The sequence below is a fragment of the Dipodomys merriami genome, unplaced genomic scaffold, assembly GCF_024711535.1.
Source record: "Dipodomys merriami isolate MVZ:Mamm:240054 unplaced genomic scaffold, mDipMer1.0.p SCAF_172, whole genome shotgun sequence".
In the NCBI taxonomy this organism is placed as follows: domain Eukaryota; kingdom Metazoa; phylum Chordata; class Mammalia; order Rodentia; family Heteromyidae; genus Dipodomys; species Dipodomys merriami.
In genome coordinates this window covers 904022-924926 of record NW_027203071.1, presented here as the reverse complement: position 1 = coordinate 924926, position 20905 = coordinate 904022, and the positions used below count along the sequence as shown (strand labels likewise).

Here is a 20905-nt window from a genome sequence, read left to right as displayed (position 1 = left end):
GTATTAAGAAGAGTGTTAATAAAACCAGCATGGTGTGGCTAGGTTAATAGATAGAATGGAAGGCCTTCTATAACTCACTAAGCATTTTTGCAATAGGCAGTCTTTAGATGGTATTAAGTAATGATATTATAGCAGTACCATCAAATGCTGATTTATATTTTAGTAAGTGATTTTCTTAATGGTTACATTCTAAGTTTAGGTGCAGTTCAATTTCAATTATTATATTAAAATATGCAATTTGTATACCTATAAATGGATTATAGTCTTTTCCTTTTGTATAAGCAGTTGATTGATTGCTGACTACAGGAGACAAGATGGTATAATCTGTTTTTCTTTTCCATCTTCGGTTATACTCAGAATATTTAAAACAAAAGGGCTGTGCATTTTCTGCCTAAGCATAATGAAAAAGGGAAAATTATTTCAGAAGTTATTTATTTTCATGTGCACATAATTCCACTTGATTATCCACATTTAGGTTATTTAATTTTGCTAACTACTATCTGGTTCTTTAAATTCACCCAAATATCTTATTTAATTCTCAAAAAAACCTTTGAAGTACATGTTATCATTACCACTTTCTGGATGAAGAAACAAAATTAGAAGATTTACCCACACTTTTTACTCTTATTTTCTCTGTCTCTAAATTTGCTCTTTTTAATCTTAATTTTTCCCCCTCCAAATAGAAGTAATGTCTAAAGTCCAAATATTGAAAGGAAGGAAAAAGCACTCTACTTTTCTTTCTCTATTACAGAGTAAATACAGCAGAAGAGTTTGGAACAAAGGAGAAACTGTGAAAAAAAGATCCAGCTTTTCCATATTTATAATGTACCATGTGATTTTTTTGTTTCTTTGTATGTTCCTCGCCCATGGTATAATCCCTGTTTTCACTGTATTTGATGTTGGTGCCCTGCATCTTGTATATACATTTTTCTAATTTTGGGAGGGGAAGGGTAAAAAAATGCTTAAGTAGGGATACAGGTTGACCCATTGTAACAATGAGATGCACAAGACACTATGTTGAAAAACAAATCTTACAATTTAGGTGGAAGCGGGGCGGGGAGAGGGGGGAATGTAGTTGTGGAGATGGGAGGGAAGGTATTTGAAGAGAAAAACAAAGGAAGAGGTAACAATGCTTGCTAGGAAAGGTACTGATTACCTTGCTCATGTAACTGTAACCTCTCTGTACAGTAGTTTTACAATAAAAAAACATATTTTAAAAAAAGATCCAGCTTTTCCTAGGGTAGTGTTTCAAATAAAGTACATATGCTTGTACTAAACTATAGATATATAGATAATCAATATATATATGTGCAACTATATGTAAATATGAGCTATATAACTTGCAACTCTTATCAACTAGCAAAATAAGTATTCAAGGCCCACAATTTTTTTCAAAATAGCACATAATGTATTTACTACTGAATAGTTTGAAATAAAAACAAGACCTGTACCAAAAATCTCGGCTTTACAGCAGCTGCATTTTATTGACTGGATATTATTAGCAGACACAAAGCAATAGTACATAGTATAATGGCTGATAAACAGCAAATGAGGAACACTCAAGAAGAGATGCATACCAATGAGGGCTAGAATAGGCAGAAAATGCTTCACAGCAATGTAAGAACATAATATTAAGACTTGGTGATGATGGCATTTCAGGAGAGGCCCACCACATAAGTCAGGAGCGTTCCTAAGATGATTTGGAAAAAATGCATATTTAAAGTATGGAAGCATTCATTCATTATTCACTGAGTGGAAAAGGTAAATTTGAGTAGGTAAGAAGGAGAGTTATAAGATAGAAAGAAAATGGATGCCTTAAAGGATAAACAAAACAACTTTATCATTTAAAAATATTGCAATTTTAATAAGAATTAGAATTTTGTTTGGTAGGGTAAAAAGAGGCACAGAAATGGAGAGAACAGTGAACGAATGCAGCAGTAATATTCACTAGATACTATGTTGCAAATGAACTAAACAATTTCTGGGTGGAGATGGGAGGGAAAACTGGGAGAGAAGGAGGGAACAGGTGACATTGTCCTAAAACAAATGTACTCTTTACCTGATTTATGTAACTGTAACCTTCTGTATATCACAATAACAATAAAAAATTTTAAAGAAAGGATTAGAATTTTGTGTATACTAGTAGTTCTTTGTTTGAGACAGTTTCTCTACATAGATAAGGCTGCTCTTAAATTCATGCACCACTATGCCCAGTAAGTGCACAAGTATTTCCTTAAACAAAGTAGGTGAAAAGACTAAAGAAGCCATCCAATGCAGTAAAAAAAAGAAGTTTGGAACTAACACTTTGCTTTCAACAATGGAAAGATGAGGCAGAAAATCAATAAAGAAATATCAAAGATGAACCATACTATAGACCAAATGGACTTAATAGACATCTAAATATATAGGACATTCCATCCAAATATTGGAAAAACATTCTCAGAAGCACATGGAACATTCTCCAGAATAGATCATGTGTTAGTAATGCCACAAAATAAGTCTCAGCAAATTTCAAAAACTCAATGTCATAGCATATATCTTCTCTGACCACAATAGAATCAAAATAAAAATCAATAGCAAGAACAACCTTGGAAACTGTGGTTGGAAATTAAACCACATGCTCCTGGATGAACAATGGGGCAGTGAAGGAATTTAAAAGACAATTTAAAAAATTTTAAAGAAATTAAAATGGAAACACAAAATATTAAAAAGCTATGGGATACAGAAGAGCAGTAATTAAAAATTAGAAAAATGTCAAATAAACAATCTAATAATATAATAGGTATTTATCTCATATGTAATGAGTTTGAAGCCATCTTGTATTAAATAGAAATTCAGCTTCACTGTTGAATTCTATCAAACATTTAAAAATAAATACTACCAATTCCTTATAAATTATCTCAACTATTTAAAATAGAGTGAATTCCTTCAAACTCATTCTGTGAAGTGAACATTACTCTTATAACAAAATAAGACGAGAATCAAGGAGAAAGGAAGGAATGAAGGAAGGAAGCAAGGAAGAACGAAAAAGAAAAGGGAGAAAAGAAAGAGAAGATGGGCTAATATCTGTAACATTGATGTAAAAATTTTAACAAAATACTGCAAACAGATGTTAGCAACATATAGAAAGGATTATGCCCTATGATCAATTGGAATTTGTCCCAGGAATGTAAGTTTGGTTCAACAATACACAAATCTAGAAACACAATAAATCACATTAACAGAATGAAGGGCAAAAGACATACAGTCATTTTAATAGATACAGAAAAAATTAGAATGTGGCATTCAGTGGCTCCTGATAATATTCTAGCTGGAAAAAGGTAGTTATGTGTCCTAATTGGGTGGGGGGGCTGTGGCTCCTTCCTCAAAAATACAGCCACCAAATGGACCATCACCTAAAAATTCAGAGGTAAATGGTTCTAAAGTCCCTCATTGTTGAAATTGGGACAATGGCTTTATGTTGTTTATTAATTTTTATTGGTTGTGGGGCTTGAACTCAGGGCTTGGGCACTGTCCCTGAGCTTTTTTGCTCAAGACCAGCATTCTACCACTTTGAGCCACAGCTCAGTTTCTGGCAGTTAATTGGAGATAAGAGTCTCACCAGCTTTGCTGCCTGGGCTGGCTTTGAACCTCAATCCTCAGATCTCAGCCTCCAAAGCCACCAGCACCTGGCTGAAACAATTGCTTTAATTGGTGTTGGGAAACTAATGTTAACATTTTTTGAAGAAAAAATGAAAAATAAAAGACAGGGGAGGGAGAAGCAACAACTAATTATGAGTTTTTTATTAGAAAAAAAAATCCTTAAGAAATTAAAGGCCATATACAAAGTTCCAGAGCTACAGTATTACTATATTTTTAAAAGGTTGAAAAATTTTCCTGGAAAACCTAAACTAAGATGGAACTTTCAGCACTCTTATTCAACTTAGTACTAAAAAATCCTAGCCAGAGCATTAGACAATGAGAAGAAATAAAAAGTATTCACATCGAAAAGGTTGAAGTCAAATTGATTTTGTGAGTAGTTGGCTTGGTTTTATATAGAAAAACCTAAAAAAAGTTAACTAGAAACATCTTCAAACTGACAAAATTATTCAGTTATATAGAATACAAAAGCAGCATTCAAAAATTAGTAGCATTTCAGCTAGAGATTTAGATCAGTTGTAGAACATTTATCTAACTTGTGAAATCTAACTTGAATTCAATCTTCCAAGTAGCATTTCTACAAACTGATAATGAACTGGCTTAAAGAAAGAAGGCAAACTGGGCACCAGTGGCTCACACCTAGTCACTCAGAAGGCTGAGATCCTCAGAAGCCAGGCTGAGCAGGAAAGTCCATGTAATTCTTATCTCTAAGAAATTATTAAAAATGCCAGCAGTGGAGGTGTGGCTTAAGTTGTAGAGTACTAGAAGTTCAGGGAGAGCTTCCAGGACCTGAGTTCAAGCCTCAGGACAGGACAGGCGCGTGTACACATACACACACACACACACACACACACACACACACACACACACACACACACACACACACAAATCAAGAAGCAATTCCATTTGCAGTTGGGGGAAAAACATTACCTAGGAATAAATTCAAGCCAGGAAATGAAAAGTGAAAAACATACACACACCAAATACACATGTGCATGTACACATACACACACACACACACACACACACACACACACACACACACACACAAAACCCATGTTGTGGACTGGAATATCATTAAAAATTATCCCTACTACATGTGGAGGAGATGGGGACAAACAAGTCGTTTAAGGATTCAGGTGGACCTGTTGCAACAATGAGAAGTACAAAATGTCATGTCAAAACCAGCTTTACAATGTCGGTGTGGGGAGGGAGGGGGGTATAATTGGGTGGGGGGAGGGGGGTATAATTGGGTGGGGGGAGGGGGGAGGCGGGGAAGGGAGGTGAAGGGTAAACAAAGGAGGAGGCTGCAATGCTTGGTAAGAAATGTATGCATTATCCTGCCCATGTAATTGTAGCACCTCTGTACAGTATGTTCTCAAATAAAATAAAATTAAATTAAAAAATAAATTATCCCTACTACCTAAAGAAATCCACAAATTCATTGTTACTCTACCAAAATTCCAACAACATTCTTTACAAAAAGAGAAATACCCATTCAAAAATTTGTATGGGTCTATAAAAGGCTCTAAATAGCCAAAGCAATTCTGAGCAAAACGAACAAAGCTGGAACTAATTATAATCTCAGTTACTTGGAAGGCAAAGGAAGAAACATTAAATTGAATGTTAGCCTGATAAAGTTAGAAGACCTATCTCCAAAACAAAAAAATCATAACATGGTTTAATTAATCAATGGAACAGAATTGAGAACTGAGAAGTAAGTTCACCTATATACAAGCAAATGATTTTCAGCAAATATGCCAATAACAACATATTAGAAAAAGGAAAATCTCTTTAATAAGTGGTGTGGAAAAAACTTAATATACATATGTAGAGCAAAACTAGACAAAATCACAGTAGAATAAGATTAAAGACTAACCAAGTGCCAGTGCCTTATGCCTGTAAATCCAAGCTACTTGGGGACTAGGAATGGGAGGATTATAATTTTTGGCCAGCCCAGGCAGAAATGTTCACAAAACACCTTCTTCATTCATTGTTGAGTTCAGTGGAAAGGAAAAAGGGTCCAGGAAAGGAAAAGGATAACCTAATAAAAACTGGTACATGGAAAGCTGAAATTGACAGGATTGCTGTTACAGACTAGTCTAGGAAGCAGAGTCTCAATGAAGCAAGCTGGATGTGGTGGCATATGCCTGTGGTCTAGCAACTACAGGAAGCCAGGAACCTGTTTGGGCAAGAAGTGAGAGCCTGTCTCAAAAATATGGCATGCTGGACACTGGTGACTCATGCCTGTAATCCTAGCTACTCAGGAGGCTAAGATCTGAAGATCATGGCTCAAAGCCAACCAGGACAGAAAAGTCTGGAGCCTCTCTGATAAGTTGCCAAAAAGACAGAGATGGAGGAGTGTGACTTAAGTGGTAAAGTGCTAGCCTTGAGCAAAAGAAGCTCAGGCCAGGACCAGCAAAAGAAAAAAAAATCCAGCATGAGGCTCTTAAGTTCAAACCCCAGTACTATCAAAGGGGAAAAAAAAGGATCAGATATTTAAATGCAAGACATGAAACTATGAAACTACTAGCAGAAAACATTAGGAAACATTTCAAGATATTAGTATGAGCAAAGATTTAAAAAAAAAGAAGACTTCAAAAGCACAGCTAAGGGGCTGGAAAGTGGTCAGTGGTAGTGCTTGCCTTGCATGCATGAGGCCCTGAGTTCAATTCTTCAGCAGCACATAAGCAGAAAAAGCTGGAAGTGGCACAGTGGTTCAAGTGGTAAAGTGCTAGCCTTGAGTTGAAGAGCTGAGGGACAGCACCCAGGCCCAGAGTTGAGGCCCCATGACAGATTAAAAAAAAAAAAAAAAAGCACAGCTAACAAAACACATAAACAGGGGTCTGGAGACATGGCTCAAGTGGTAGAACATCTGTCTACTAAGGGCAAGGCCTTGAATTCAATCTCTAGTACTGAAAAATAAAAAGGAAAGGAAAAAGAACCTACTTCTACCTAATTGCTGCTTCTGCATAGCAAAGTAAACAACAGAACAAAAAGATAGCTTACAGAATGGGAAAATATACTTGGTCATCAATCATTCAACAAGGGACTAATATCTCAAATATGTACAGAACTTAACAGGAAAAACAAAACACACAAAAATCTAAACCAATTAAAAGTAGGCAAATGATCTAACGAGACATTTCCCAAAATAAGACATACAAAGAGCCTGTGGGTCATATTAAAAAACACCAGCATTTTGTTTATCTGGGAAGCGCAAATCAAAACTACAGTAATGCAGTATCTTCTCATCAGGTAAAATGACTACCATAAGAAAGATCTTCAAAAAGTTCTGATGAGTGATTCATGTCTACTGTTGCTGGGAATGTAAATTAGTATAGCCATTATGGAAAATAATATGGAGTGTCCTCAGGGGGAGGCGGGCAAGAGGTACAATACGATCTAGCAACCCAACTACCGGTTATAATTTTCAAAGGTAAGGAAATAAAAAATCAGTGTGTTGAAAAGTGTGAAATAAAAAATCAGTGTGTTGTTTTTGTTTTGTTTTATTTTTGTCATGGGGCTTGGGCACTGTCCCTGAACTATTTGCTAAAGGCTAGCATTCTACCACTTTGGACCACAGCTTCACTACTGGTTCTCTGGTGACTAATTGAAGATGACAGTCTCATGGCCTTTCCTACCAAGGCTGGGTTTGAACTGTGGTCCTTGGATCTTAGCCTCCTGAATAGTTAGGATTACAGGTGTGTGCCACCAGCGCCCAGCAGCACGGCACTACCTTTAAGAACCAAGATACAGAATTAACCTCAGAAGTTAGAGATAGATGTGGATAAAAATATGCTGTATACAAAGTGGAATATGAATAATATACACATAGACATAGCGTACACACAGTGAATGTGTACATATATGTGTGTGTCTGCATATGTAGCATATATAAGATGCCAATATTATGGCTGCATCTAAAGAAAATCACTGTGTTGAAAAGGTATCTATGCTTTTATGTATACCATGGCACTATTCTTCATAGCCAAAATAGGTAATGAACCTCAGGATTTACATAAAGAAAATGTGTTTTATATATATACCTAGTGGACTATGAATAATGTATGCATATACATCATGTATACACAGTTTATGTGTGAATATATACATATGTCTCTGTGTTTACATAGAAATCATATATTCCAGTTTTATGACTGCACAAAAAGATGAAAATCTGATCATGTGTGTCAGGGAGGACATCCAAGCCAGGCACAGACAGACAGACCCCTCCTGTAGCAGAAGCGCGGGTTCGGGGAGGGATGCCGGGAGCGTGGGGCGGGGGCGGTTGGAGGAGGGCAGGAGGCCGGGTACAGTTGGGCGCCTGCGCAGTGGCAGTTGGCCGGCCAGGCGGGACAGGCGAGGCAGCTGAGGCCCAGGCTGGGAGCAGCAGCGAGGCGAGGCCGTGGCGGGGTCGGGAGTGCGAGGGAGCCACGGAAGTGACCACGGAAGTGACTGACGTTGCTTCCCCACCCCAGTCAAGCGGCTCTGCTGCTTCAAGACATGGAGACCTGATGGGAACAGCCCTCTGGCTCGCCGTGCCGGGCTGGTAGCCACGGGGCCTCCTGGCATGTCTACCCACCAGAAGAGGAAGTCTCGCCGGAAGCGCCGCTTCACCACCGGAAAGCGCAAGCCTTCCCGGAGCATGGTGGGCCGCAGGATCGAGCACGGCTGGCGGGAGGACGACGGCCTGGTGTCGCAGTGGACGGGGACCATCCTGAACCAGGTGCTCGTGAGCCCTTCCTTGTACCTGATCAAGTACGACGGGTTCCACTGCGTGTACGGACTGGAGCTGAGCAACGATGAGAACGTGTGCGCCCTCAAGATCCTCCCCGACCGGGAGGCCGCGTCTCGCATCAGCGACCAGCACTTAGCCCGGTTAGCCGACGCCATGATTGGCAAGACGGTGAAGCACGTGTTCGAGGCGGAGGATGGCTCCAGACACGAGTGGAAGGGAGTGGTTCTGGCGCGGGTGCCCGATATGAACACGTGGTTTTACATCACCTACGAGAAAGACCCCATTTTGTACACGTACCAGCTCCTGGATGACTACCGGGCCGGCGACCTTTACATCATGCCCGACTCGATTGAGTCGCTGCCGACGCCCAGGGAGCTGGCGATTGTGGACAGCATGAAAGGCAAACGGCTGCGATGCGAGAAAACGGACGGCTCGAGAAACATTGGCATGGTCATTCATCAGGTGAAAGCCAAGCCGTCCATGTGCTTCATCAAGTTCGATGATGATTACCACGTCTACGTCTACGATTTGGTGAAACAGTGCTAACCGTCCATCGACAAAGGCTGCCAAGCTCTGTGGGACTCTCACACGTATAACTTGACTTTTTTTTTATATTTATATATATCTATAAAGTCTTGGCGGCCTTTCGGTTGAAGGAAAGATGAAATGTCCCACCATCTCCGCTAGTAGTAGAACTAGTTTTGTTATGAATAGTAAAGATTGATGTGAGCACAACTAATTCTGTGTGAGAATGGTCTCTTGTGAGAAGTCTTGTCTGAGCAGGGAGTTGCTGGTAAGTCTGACAAAAGTTAAGCTCATGTGTCTAAACATTTCTCCTTTTCCGTAATTACCGTATTATTCTGCCACCCCAGTGTAAGCGTGGGTATTAGTCCCTTTGCGGAGAGGTGTGTAACTGTCTAAACACACACACACACAGAGGACCAGATGTGTAGTGAAGTAGTAGTGAGCACTTAGCATGGGCAAGGCCCTGGGATTTGATCACCAGCACCAATACACTGATTAATTAATAAATAGAATTAAGTTCTACTGTTCAATAGAACAATAGGATGACAATAGCTAAGGATAATTCACTATACATTTCAAAATTGTTAGCAGAAAGGATTTTGAGTATTCCTGCCACACAATGTTTAAGATTATGTGCATGCTAATTTTTTATTTGATAACTACAATATATGTGTATCAAAATTAACACTCTAACTCATGGGCAGAATTTTTAATAATTTAAGGAAAAATTGGATCTCAATAGCTTTTTCTCTTTTCACCATACTGGGGATTTGAACTCAGGATTTTGTGTGTCTGGAATATCATAATTTGTGTCTGTTACTAGATAAATGTCTGACCCTCATTTCTTCAATTTTTTTTTAACCTCATTCTTCCTCTCTTCTCTCTCTATCACACATGTCAGACCTTTCATTAATGCTGTACAAGTTTCTAAATATCTTTTTATTTTTCACACATCTTTTTCTGTCTTTATGATTCCTCTCTCCTCACACATTTCCATTTTGTTTTAGCTCAGCCAGGGAATTTTTAAATTTCAGGTATAGAACTTTTTGAGTGCTACTGTTTACATTTTCAAAAATTTATACTTTTTACAAGATTTCCAATTTCCCATTCACTATCAATATAGTTTTCTTTTTCCACCAAGTGGCTGTTTATAAGTTATTCCAATATCTGGGTCATTAAGGATTAATCTTGTTTTATTGTTGAGACTAGATTTCAATATCCTGGATTTTTTATTACTATTGTGTGTGTGTGTGTGTGTGCCAGTCACAGGCTTGAACTCAGGGCCTGGGCATTCTGCTCAAAGTGAATGCTCTACCACTTGGGCCACAGCTCTTTTTCTGTTTCTTGTTTGTTTGTTTTGGGGTGTTTTTTTTGGTAGTTACTTGGTGACAATGCCCAGCCTGGCTTCCAACCATGATCCTCATATCTCAGCCTTCTCAGAAGTACTTCCCACAGCTGCTCACAGGTATGAGCAATCTCATACCTGGTCAAGAAGCCAAGAAATGATATGATGGGGACTATGGATACCTAATAGCTTACAGAGAATATTGATTATTCTTTTTTTATAACCAATCACCTGACTGGGTTGAAAATATCAAATGACTATTTAAACAGTAGCTTAAATTTCAGTTCAGCTGTTTTATTGTTCACTAGCTATTTGCAGTTTTCCTAAATATGTAGGATTCCAAAGTTGGCCATAAAGTTTCCCTTTGCTTTTCTTCTTTCTATATTCCTTACTTACTTTCTAGCAGTTTCGGTGGGTCTGAACTTTGTCTTTTGGTATTTTTCTGGCCGGACCAGAAAAAAACATGACTTTTCTATCAGATTATTCAGTGTCAACTTGTAGCCTACGATCATGCTATAAAAGCTATAAAAATATAACTTCACGAACCCTTCCAAGTCAGTTATTTCAAGTTTCATTTTTCCTTTTTTTTTTGTTGACTCCAGGGCATTTAAAGTGTGTGTGTGTGTGTGTGTGTGTGTGTGTATTTTGTCCAGCTATGTTTTTATCTGTGGGAGGGTAATATGATAAGGAATTGCTAGGTCACTCTGAATCAGAATTTCCCAGGGTTCCCCACCCCCTTTGTAAATAATAGTGGTGGTAGGTCATGACATAAACCAGCACAATGTCATTAACTAGGATTTTTGGCTGGTGATTACAGAAAACCATAGTTAGGCATCTAGTCAAGTTTTTGAAACAAATCCTTAGAGCAGCAAGAGAAAAGCAAGAAGTTACACACAGAAGAACAACAGTCAACATAGCCCCAGGCTAATCATTAGGAACCTACAAAAAACAGGACCCACAATAGTCAGTGGATTCTGGAACAGTAATGTGCTGAAAGAAAAATGTCTGTCAGCCATATAAACTCAGCTAGAATTTTATATCAAGCAAAAAATTTCCTTCAAGAGTTGGGCCCTGCTATCTCACACCTATAATCCTAGCTACTCAAGAGGCTGAGATCTGAGGATTACAGTTTGAAGCCCGTCTGGTCAGGCAAATTTGAGACTATATCCACTTAAACAACACAAAGCCAGAAGTAGCTCTGAGTACTGGCACACACAGACAGACACAGACACAGACACAGACACACACACACACACACACACACACACACACACACACATGTATATCTTTAAGAACTGGCAGCATTGCTCACTTGGTGGATCACTTGCTTAGTTAGCATAAGGCCCTAAATTGAAATGCCAGTACTGAGGCAGAAGGGAAACTTCAGAAATGACTGGAGCAATTAGATCTGGGTTTTGACTTGCTTATTTTAAAGTACATAGGACTGTTGAATGCAAATATATATATGTAAATATATATATATAGTCTTATAGAGTTCAGAGTAATATATGAAAAAGGATGGGGATCATATATAGATCTATATAACTTAAAAGGTTTTATATATTTATATAAAGTATAATTTTACTCAGAGCAAATTGTGAACAAGTTAGATGATGCATATTTTAATGTGTACAGAAACCAGTAAAAACTCAAAGAGAAGCAAATAAAAACAAATAGAAATTTAAAATAAAAATTTCATATGCATTTAGATAATTCAAAAGAAGGCAGGAAAGGGGAAACAGAAACAGTAGAACAATAACTACAGCAGTAGTCCTGTAATCCACGTTACTTGGGAGGCTGAGGCAAGATAAGGAATGTAGGGTCAGCCAGAGCAACGTTAGTCAAACCCTATCTGAAAAACAAAAGCAAAAGAGCTGAGTATATGGCTTAAGTTGTAAGGCAGTGGCTTAGCAAGTGCAAACCCTAAATTCAATCTCCAGTGCCATAAGGAAAAAACTATGAAAGAAGAAGAAAAGGAAGGAAAGAAGGTAGGAAGGAAAGAAGGAAGGAAGGAGGGAAGGAAGAAGAGAAGGAGAGAAGGGAGGGTGAAATGGATAGAACACAAGAAGAGAAAGGAAGGAATGAAGGTAAGAAGAAAAGAAGAAATATTACAGAATATTTTCTGATAATAATGGAATTAAATTAGAAATCAATTACTGTTATGTATCTATGAAAACTCCAACTATTGGAAATTCTACAGCATTCTTCTAAAGCATCTATCTCTAAGAAGCAATCATAGGGAAAAGTGGAACTGTTTATCAAATTGACCAAAAATATAACATCACCATCATTTATTTAGTATTTTAAGAAAAAAAAACCTGGGGATTACCATTTTAATCAGCACGTCTAACTGCTTGAAACATTTATAAGGAGCTGGGCACAAGTGGCTCACACTTGTAATCCTAGCTACTCAGGAGGATGAGATCTGAGGAATGCAGTTCAAAACCAGCCCAGGCAGGAAAGTCTGTGAGACTCTTAGTTCCAATTAACCATCAAAAAGCCAGAAGTGGAGCTATGGCTCAAGTGTAAAGTGCTAACCTTGAATATAAATGCACAGAGCCAGTTCCAAGGCTCCAGGACTAGCACACACTCAAAAAATTCCATCCAGAGAGCCAGATGGCTCATACCTGTGATCCTATCTACTCAGGAGACTGAGACCTAGGATTAGACCATGTATATTAGGTTGGGAAGGTGGGGGGGGGGGTAGGTGAGAGAAATACATGAAGATAACTGAAGCTTCAAGTCTAGTCCAGCAGAACTCCTAAACTATGTATCTGCCTGTACAACAAAACCCTGCTTAGGTGGAAGGTCTGAAGGATAGAAATTGGAAAACACTTAACAAAAGCCAAGCTAACAACATCTGCCTATGGAATTTCTGAACCAGCTTCTCTCTCTCCCATGTTCCAGTTACTCTAGCTCACATGTAAAGGTGCAGGGAGCTGCTTTAAATTAATTCTAGACTAAAAAACCTTTGATAAAGGCTATAATCAAGAAATCTAATAACAGATGCTGGAGGGGATGTGGCCAAAAGGGAACTCTACTGCACTGTGGTGGGAGTGTGAACTTGTTAAACCATTCTGGAAAGCAATATAGAGGTTCCTCAAAAGACAACTCATAGAGCCCCCCTATGCCCCAGCAATCCCACTTCTGGGCATTTACCCCAGTGATAACTAACAAGACCATATTAACGCTACGAGCACAACTATGTTTATCGCAGCATTATTCACCATAGCTAAGATACAAAAACAACCCAGATGTCCCTGGGTAGATGAATGGATCAAGAAAATGTGGCATATAAATACAATGGAATTCTCTGCTTCTATCAGAAAGAATAACACCACCCCATTTGTTGGGAAATGGAAAGACTTGGGAAAAAATCATATTAAGTAAAGTAAGCCAAACCAAAGAAATCTAGGTCCCATGGGTTTTTCTTGCTCACAATAATTAGTATAGGCCTAGGATAATCTTATCAGATGAGTAGAAAAGCTCAAAAGCTATGTACATATGACCATATAAGATGATGCTAAGTGAAATGGACCCCAAGATATGGACACAAGAGGTTTTCCTTTGTTATTGTTGTTATTAATGTACTATGTGATTTTTTTTTTTGTTTCTTTTGTATGTTCTTCCCCCTATGGTATATCCTCTGTTGTCACTGTATTTGGTTTTGGTATCCTGCATCTTGTATATACATTTATCTAATTTGTGGAGGGGAAGGGGAATAACAAAATGCTGAAACAAGGACACAGGATGACCCATTGCAACAATGAGACTCACAAGACACTAAATTGGAAATGAACTTTACAACTTTGGAGGCGGGGGAGGAGTTGGGGGGGGGAGGGAAGGAACAGTAAGAGAAAAACAAAGGAGGGGGTAGCAATGCTTGACAAGAAATGTACTCATTACCTTACTCATGTAACTGTAACTCCTCTGTACAGCATCTTTACAATAAAATACAATTTTTCAAAAGAAATGTGCCAAAGAAATAACGGAAGGACATTTGTGGGGGAGGGAGGAAACCTAAAGAAATATGTCAGGGTCCACTGATCACTGAACAGAATAAAATGAAGTAAAATGACCATACTTAGGCACATCCTCAAGATATTCCAGAGCAATAGCGATAAAGAGAAAGTCCTAAAGGTTTCCAGGAAAAGGAGGTCACTTAAAAAGCTCAAGAACTGACTTCACACGGAGGTGCAAAGACCCACAGGCAGCAAGAGCTGGTGCAGGAGAGGTGGAGGGCGCAGCAGGAGAATCCACGCGGCTCAGAGGCTCAACATCCCCTGGCATGGGATCCTCCAAGAAGGTTACCCTGTGAGTGCTCAGTGGGGAGCCGTCGGAAGGGGTTGGAGCACGGGTCCGCAGCAGCATTGGCCGACCAGAGTTAAAAAATCTGGACCCATTCTTACTGTTTGATGAATTTAAAGGCGGGAGACCAGGTGGATTTCCTGATCACCCACATAGAGGTTTTGAAACAGTATCTTACCTTCTGGAAGGAGGGAGTATGGCCCACGAAGACTTCTGTGGACATGTTGGTAAAATGAACCCAGGAGACCTATAGTCTAAGGTTTACACTCGCACACCAACCTTATATTTGGACTTCGAGTTGGCCCAAGGAGCAAAGCATTCTCAGCCCATTCCTAAAGGGTGGACAAGTTTCATTTATACCATATCAGGAGATGTGTATATTGGGCCTGATGATGCACAACAAAAAATAGAAACTCATCACACAGCAGTACTTGGAGAAGGTGACAATGTCCAGGTAGAGAAGAAGGATCCAGAGAGATGCCACTTTGTCCTAATTGCTGGGGAGCCATTAAGAGACCCAGTTGTCCAACATGGTCCATTTGTGATGAACACCAATGAAGAAATTTTGGAAGCCATACTTGTCTTCAGAAGTGCAAAATATGGGTTTGAAAAGGCCAAAACGTGGAAGTCAAAGATGGGAAACTAGTGAAGGGCACACAACCAGAATCTGATGCTTCCTAAAATTTAGACATTCATGGTGTTCAACCATACAAAGCATTCCATTTCCAAAGCTCACTTAAGCTGAATTCTAAAGAATTCCACGTAAAATGGAAGAAAAACAGCCTCTTCAGTAAATGGTGCTGTCAAAATTGGTTAACTACATGTAGAAAACTAAAGCTAGATCCTTATATATCACCCTGCACCAGAATCAACTCCAAATGGATCAAAGACCTTGAAGTCAAAGCAGACACTCTGAAAACATTACAGGATGGAATAGGAGAAACCCTAGGTCTCCTTGGCTCAGGCCGAAATTTTTTGAATAGAGACCCGGAAACACAACAAATCAAAGAAAGGTTGGACAAATGGGATTGCATAAAGTTGCAGAGCTTCTGCAGGGCAAATGACATAGCTAGCAAGATCAATAGAAAGCCCACAGATTGGGAGAAGATCTTCACTAGCCATACAACAAACAAGGGTCTCATATCTAAAATATACTTGGAACTCAAAAAATTAAACCCCCCAACAACAAATCCTCAAAGAAACAACTGCCCAATAAATAAGTGGGCTAAAGACTTAAAGAGCAACTTCTCTGAAGAAGAAAAAAGGATGGCCAATAGACACATGAAGAAATGTTCAACATCCCTAGCCATAAAAGAAATGCAAATCAAAACAACATTGAGATATCACCTCACCCCAGTTAGAGTGGCAAAAATCAAGAACTCTAACAACAACAGATGCTGGAGGGGATGTGGACAGAAAGGAACCTTACTTCATTGTTGGTGGGAATGTAAACTTGTTCAACCACTTTGGAAAGCAGTATGGAGGTTCCTCAAAAGACTTCACATAGAACTCCCCTATGACCCAGCAATCCCACTTTTGGGCATTTACCCAAATGTTTACAAACAAGACCACACTAAAGCTACCAGCACAACAATGTTTATTGCAGCATTATTTACCATAGCTAAGCTATGGAACCAACCCAGATGCCCCTCAGTAGATGAATGGATCAAGAAAATGTGGTATATATACACAATGGAATTCTATGCCTCCATCAGAAAGAATGACATTGCCCCATTTGTTAGGAAATGGAAAAACTTGGAAAAAATTATATTAAGTGAAGTAAGCCAGGCCCAAAGAAACATAGGTCCCATGGTTTCTCTTATTTGCAATATCTAGTATATGTATGAGTCAAGCGGAAAAGGTCAGATAATGTGATGTTAGGAAAATGAACCCTTAGATATGTATTTTAACGTTTTTTTCTTTCATGCATGTGTTTCTAACGCATTTATAAGATTATCTCTTTGTTGCTTTGTATGTCCCTCTCCCACAGTATAACCCCTGCTTTCACTATATTTGATGTCAGTATAACTTGTGGAGGAGATGGGGAAAAACCAGTTGTTCAAGGATACAGGTGGACCTGTTGCAACAATGAGAAGGACAAGTTGTCATGTCCAAAACGAGCTTTACAAAGTCGGTGGGGGGGGAAGGGGGGGAAGGAGAAGGATTGGGATTGGGGGGGAGGGGGGAGGCTGGGAAGGGATGTGAAGGGTAAACAAAGGAGGAGGCTGCAATGCTTGGTAAGAAATGTACGCATTATCCTGCCCATGTAATTGTAACCCCTCAGTACAGTATGTTCACAAATAAAATAAAATAAAAAAAAAGAATTCCATGTGAAAGTGATATGATTTTTATAGCAATTTATATGTAGGCTATTTCCTGGCACATGCAAATAAACCATCATTGCTTCTTTAAAAATCAGTGTCTTTTGTTGTGACTGATGTTATTAAGCTTCTGTTATGTGAAAAAAAGAAGAGGGGCAGTTGTTCTCGGTATGTTTGCCTTTTGTATATGTGTACAGATGCCTTTGTTATTTTTGTGCAGTTGTGAATTTGTATGAAGCATATTTGATCGCTTCCTTTGTTACTGGTAGCGGATCTGTGAGCATTTGCGGTCCCTTCCCATGCACTCTCATTGCAATACAATCATCAAGACAGTGAGTATGCTGGGGTTTCATGTTACAGGTTATCTGCTTTAAAATATCAGCAGCCCTGAGCATTGGAGTCAGTTTTAAAAACTGCCCTGCTATTGGTGGATTACAGCAGGATTACAGACAAAACTTCCTTGTGGACTGAAGGGAAACTTACTGCATTGTTGGTGGGAGTGTAAACTTGTTCAACCACTTTGGAAAGTAGTATGGATTCTCCTCAGAAGACTCCACATAGAGCTCCCCTATGACCCAGCAATCCCATTTTTGGGCATTTACCCAAATGTTTACAAACAAGACCACACTAAAGCTACCAGCACAACAATGTTTATTGCAGCATTATTTACCATAGCTAAGCTATGGAACCAACCCAGATGCTTCTCAGTAGATGAATGGATCAAGAAAATGTGGTATATATACACAATGGAATTCTATGCCTCCATCAGAAAGAATGACATTGCCCCATTTGTTAGGAAATGGAAAGACTTGGAAAAAATTATGTTAAGTGAAGTAAGCCAGGCCCAAAGAAACATAGGTCCCATGGTTTCCCTTATTTGCAATATCTAGTATATGTCTGAGTCAAGCAGAAAAGGTCAGATAAGTTGATGTTAGGGAAATGAACCCTCAGATATGTATTCAAATATTTTTTTTTCTTTCATGCGATTGTTTCTAATGCATTTATAAGATTATTTCTTTGTTGCTTTGTATGTCCCTCCCCCACAGTATATCCCTGCTTTCACTGTATTTGATGTCGGTATAATTTGTGGAGGGGAAGGGGAAAAACAAATCGTTTAAATAGGGATACAGGTGGACCCATTGCAACAATGAGATGTACAAGTCGTTATGTGGAGAACGAACTTTACAACTTTGGTGGCTGGGGCAGGGAGGGGGAGCAGGGAAACAAAGGAGGAGGCTACAATGCTTGATAAGAAATGTACTCATTATCTTGCCCGTGTAATTGTAACTCCTCTGTACAGTATCTTCACAATTAAAAAGAAAGTAAAATAAAAAAAGAAATTTAAAAAATAAAAAAATAAAATATCAGCAGCCCTGAGCATTGGAGTCAGTTTTAAAAACTGCCCTGCTATTGGTGGAGATACAACAGGATTACAGCCAAAACTTCCCTGCGTTTTCTGCCAAAATCGGTGTCAGATTTAAGACACTGGCTTCTGCAAGCTTCCATGAAGGTTGTTAAAAAAAAAGTTTTAATCTAGAGTTGGGTTCCAGCCTTCTGTAATTGCTAGCATTGGTAGCCGTACCACTTCTTTATTAAACAGCTAGAACTTGGACATAGAGGGAAGAGATTTTTTAAAAAATTTTGCTACACATGAATTGAATGTAGAGTCCTTTCTTTAAATGGAAGACTTATCTACCTCTTGATTATTTTGGAGCATGAGAGTGAGAGTATTTTCATTTTTTTCTCCTCTCCCTCTCCCTCTCCCTCTCCCTCTCCCTCTCCCTCTCCCTCTCCCTCTCCCTCCCTCTCCCTCCCTCTCTCTCCCTCTCTCTCTCTCTCTCTCTCTCTCTCTCTCCCTACTCCTACCTAAGATTGTGCAACAAAGTACCTTGTGTCTAATTGAAGTTATTTCATTGGATTTTGATCACAACTGATTTTTTTTATGTGAAGTTTTCCTTGAACTTTCCTTCTGGAGAATACCTTTTGAAATAATTTTCTGTGGCTGACTTTTTTCAACCGTGTAGTTATCAATGGATATTGAAGTATTCAAAATGTACAGAAAGTGGGCAGTGGTGAATATTTTTGTGGTGTCTTGTGTGCAGCTGGTGCAAGGCTTCAGTAAATCAACATGAACCAGTGAAGGTAGGTGAGCTCAGTTTATAATGAACCAGTGAAGGTAGGTGAGCTCAGTTTATAATGTGGTAAACTGGCCTCTATGCAAGATTTTCTTTCTTTGCCCCCACAATTTTGGAAGCATTGTGAAAATGAAGAGCACTATTATTAGTAGTGGGCAGAGCACTATTAATAATGGACAAGATGTATCCTGCATTTGTAACTGACGGCTCTGTTTCTTAGGACAAATAAGTTTCTTGCCATGAGCATTTTAAAATGTTGGAATTTCTTGGTGATTGCTTCTTGGATTATTGGGTGGGTTGTAGTATAACATGAGCATTCTGAAATCCTTTCAGATGGAAAACTCTCAATTGTATATACTAATGACACATGGTTTTCTAATGAAGCACTGATTTTATTTTTAAATTGCATTCTCTATTCAGTATCTTTAAGTAGTTGTAAAAAAGGGTTTCAATTTGACATGGCAATTTATGAGTACAAGGTATCTTGATCAATGTCATCCCTTCTGAACTTTTTTATGACAGAAATAATTTTGTGGGTCATTTCTTTTCAGGTACTTTGTGAGCAACAAAAGTTAGTCTATTTCTTTAGTAAATTGAAAATGTTAATGTCTATGCATATTTTCTATCAGTTTTTTTTTAAATCAAGGACTACCACTGTCTAGAAAAATGCTTTCTCAGAGTTGGTTTTGGCTCTTTGTTTTTTGAAATGTGTATGAAATTCAATAATAATCAAATCTAGCAATCAGATCTTTGGGTCTAAGAGCAAACATCAAGGAAAACCTAACAAATCGAGAGGAATTCAAAAAAATTTAAATTGGGTTTTACTGATGTGGGAACAATTTTATACATTTCAAAAGATGCTAAATTTTAAAACATTTCATTTTTCCTGGTGTTTCAGATATAATTATTTTGTCAGAAGTGATGCTAAATCATTATTGGTTTAGGAATTTCTGGTTATGATCAGACAATAAAATATGTCACGAGTTTTTGTAAAAAAAAAAGCTCAAGAACTTTACAAAGTAATATTTACTTAGGATAACAGAACAATGTCTTCAAGTATTTAGAGAAAAATATTCTTCAAACTTGTAATTCTAGCCCAGTTATCAATCAAATACATGGGAAAACTAAATACAGTCTCAGACATCCGATTTTAGAGATGTTCCTTGAGAAATAAAGATGACATTTAAGAAGAACTAAAAAAGACATGAGATACTTAAGGGAGGAAAGGTTTGCTTTGGCTCATGGTTTCCAAGGATTCTGTTCAGTTCATGATAGCTGCTTGGCACCATATGCATGGATAGAATATCAGTGGAAGGAATGTGTGGTGGAGAAGTTTCTTTACCTCTTGGCAGACAGAAAGCAGAGAGGGAGAGAGAGGAGGGGGGAGGGAGCGGGAGGAGAGAGAAAGGGAACCAGAGAAGGAGAGTGAGAGTGAGAGGGTGGAGAGGGAAGGAGGAGAGGGAGAGGGAGAAGAGGGGGAGAGAGGTAAAGATGGAGAAGAGGGAGAGGGAGCAAGGGAGAAAGGGAGAAAGGCAGAGAGTGAGAGGAGAGGAAGGAGTAGTGAAGGAGAAAGGGAGAGAAGGAGTAGAGAGGGGGAGGAAGAAGGGGCAGCTGGAAAAGGGGAAAGGGAGAAGGAGAATGAGAGGGAGAGGGTGGAGAGGGAGAGAGGGAGAGGGAAAAGGAGAAGGTGAGGACAGAGGAGGAGAGGAAGGGAGAGACAAAGAAAGGGAGGGAGAGGGAACAAAGGGAGAAAGCTGAGAAAGAGTGGAGAGGAGGAAGAGGAGGAGGGAGGGAGAGAGAGAGCAGAGAGAGAGAGAGACAGAGAGAGAGAGAGAGAGACGAGAGAGAGAGAGAGAGAGAGAGAGAGAGAGAGAGAGAGAGAGAGAGAGAG

The 20905-nt window shown here is 39.0% G+C and overlaps 1 protein-coding gene and 1 pseudogene across 1 annotated transcript in view; one reads left to right on the top strand and one right to left on the bottom strand.

Annotated features, from left to right (window-relative positions):
* CUNH1orf141 (chromosome unknown C1orf141 homolog) overlaps positions 1-20905 on the bottom strand; it is a 44159-nt gene that overhangs the window by 7842 nt on the left and 15412 nt on the right. The window contains exon 6 of the mRNA XM_070025750.1: positions 247-391. Coding sequence (XP_069881851.1) covers positions 247-391 — 145 coding nt within the window. The remainder of the gene's footprint in view (positions 1-246; positions 392-20905) is intronic.
* Positions 7972-9119, top strand: LOC138829447 (spindlin-1 pseudogene; annotated as a pseudogene).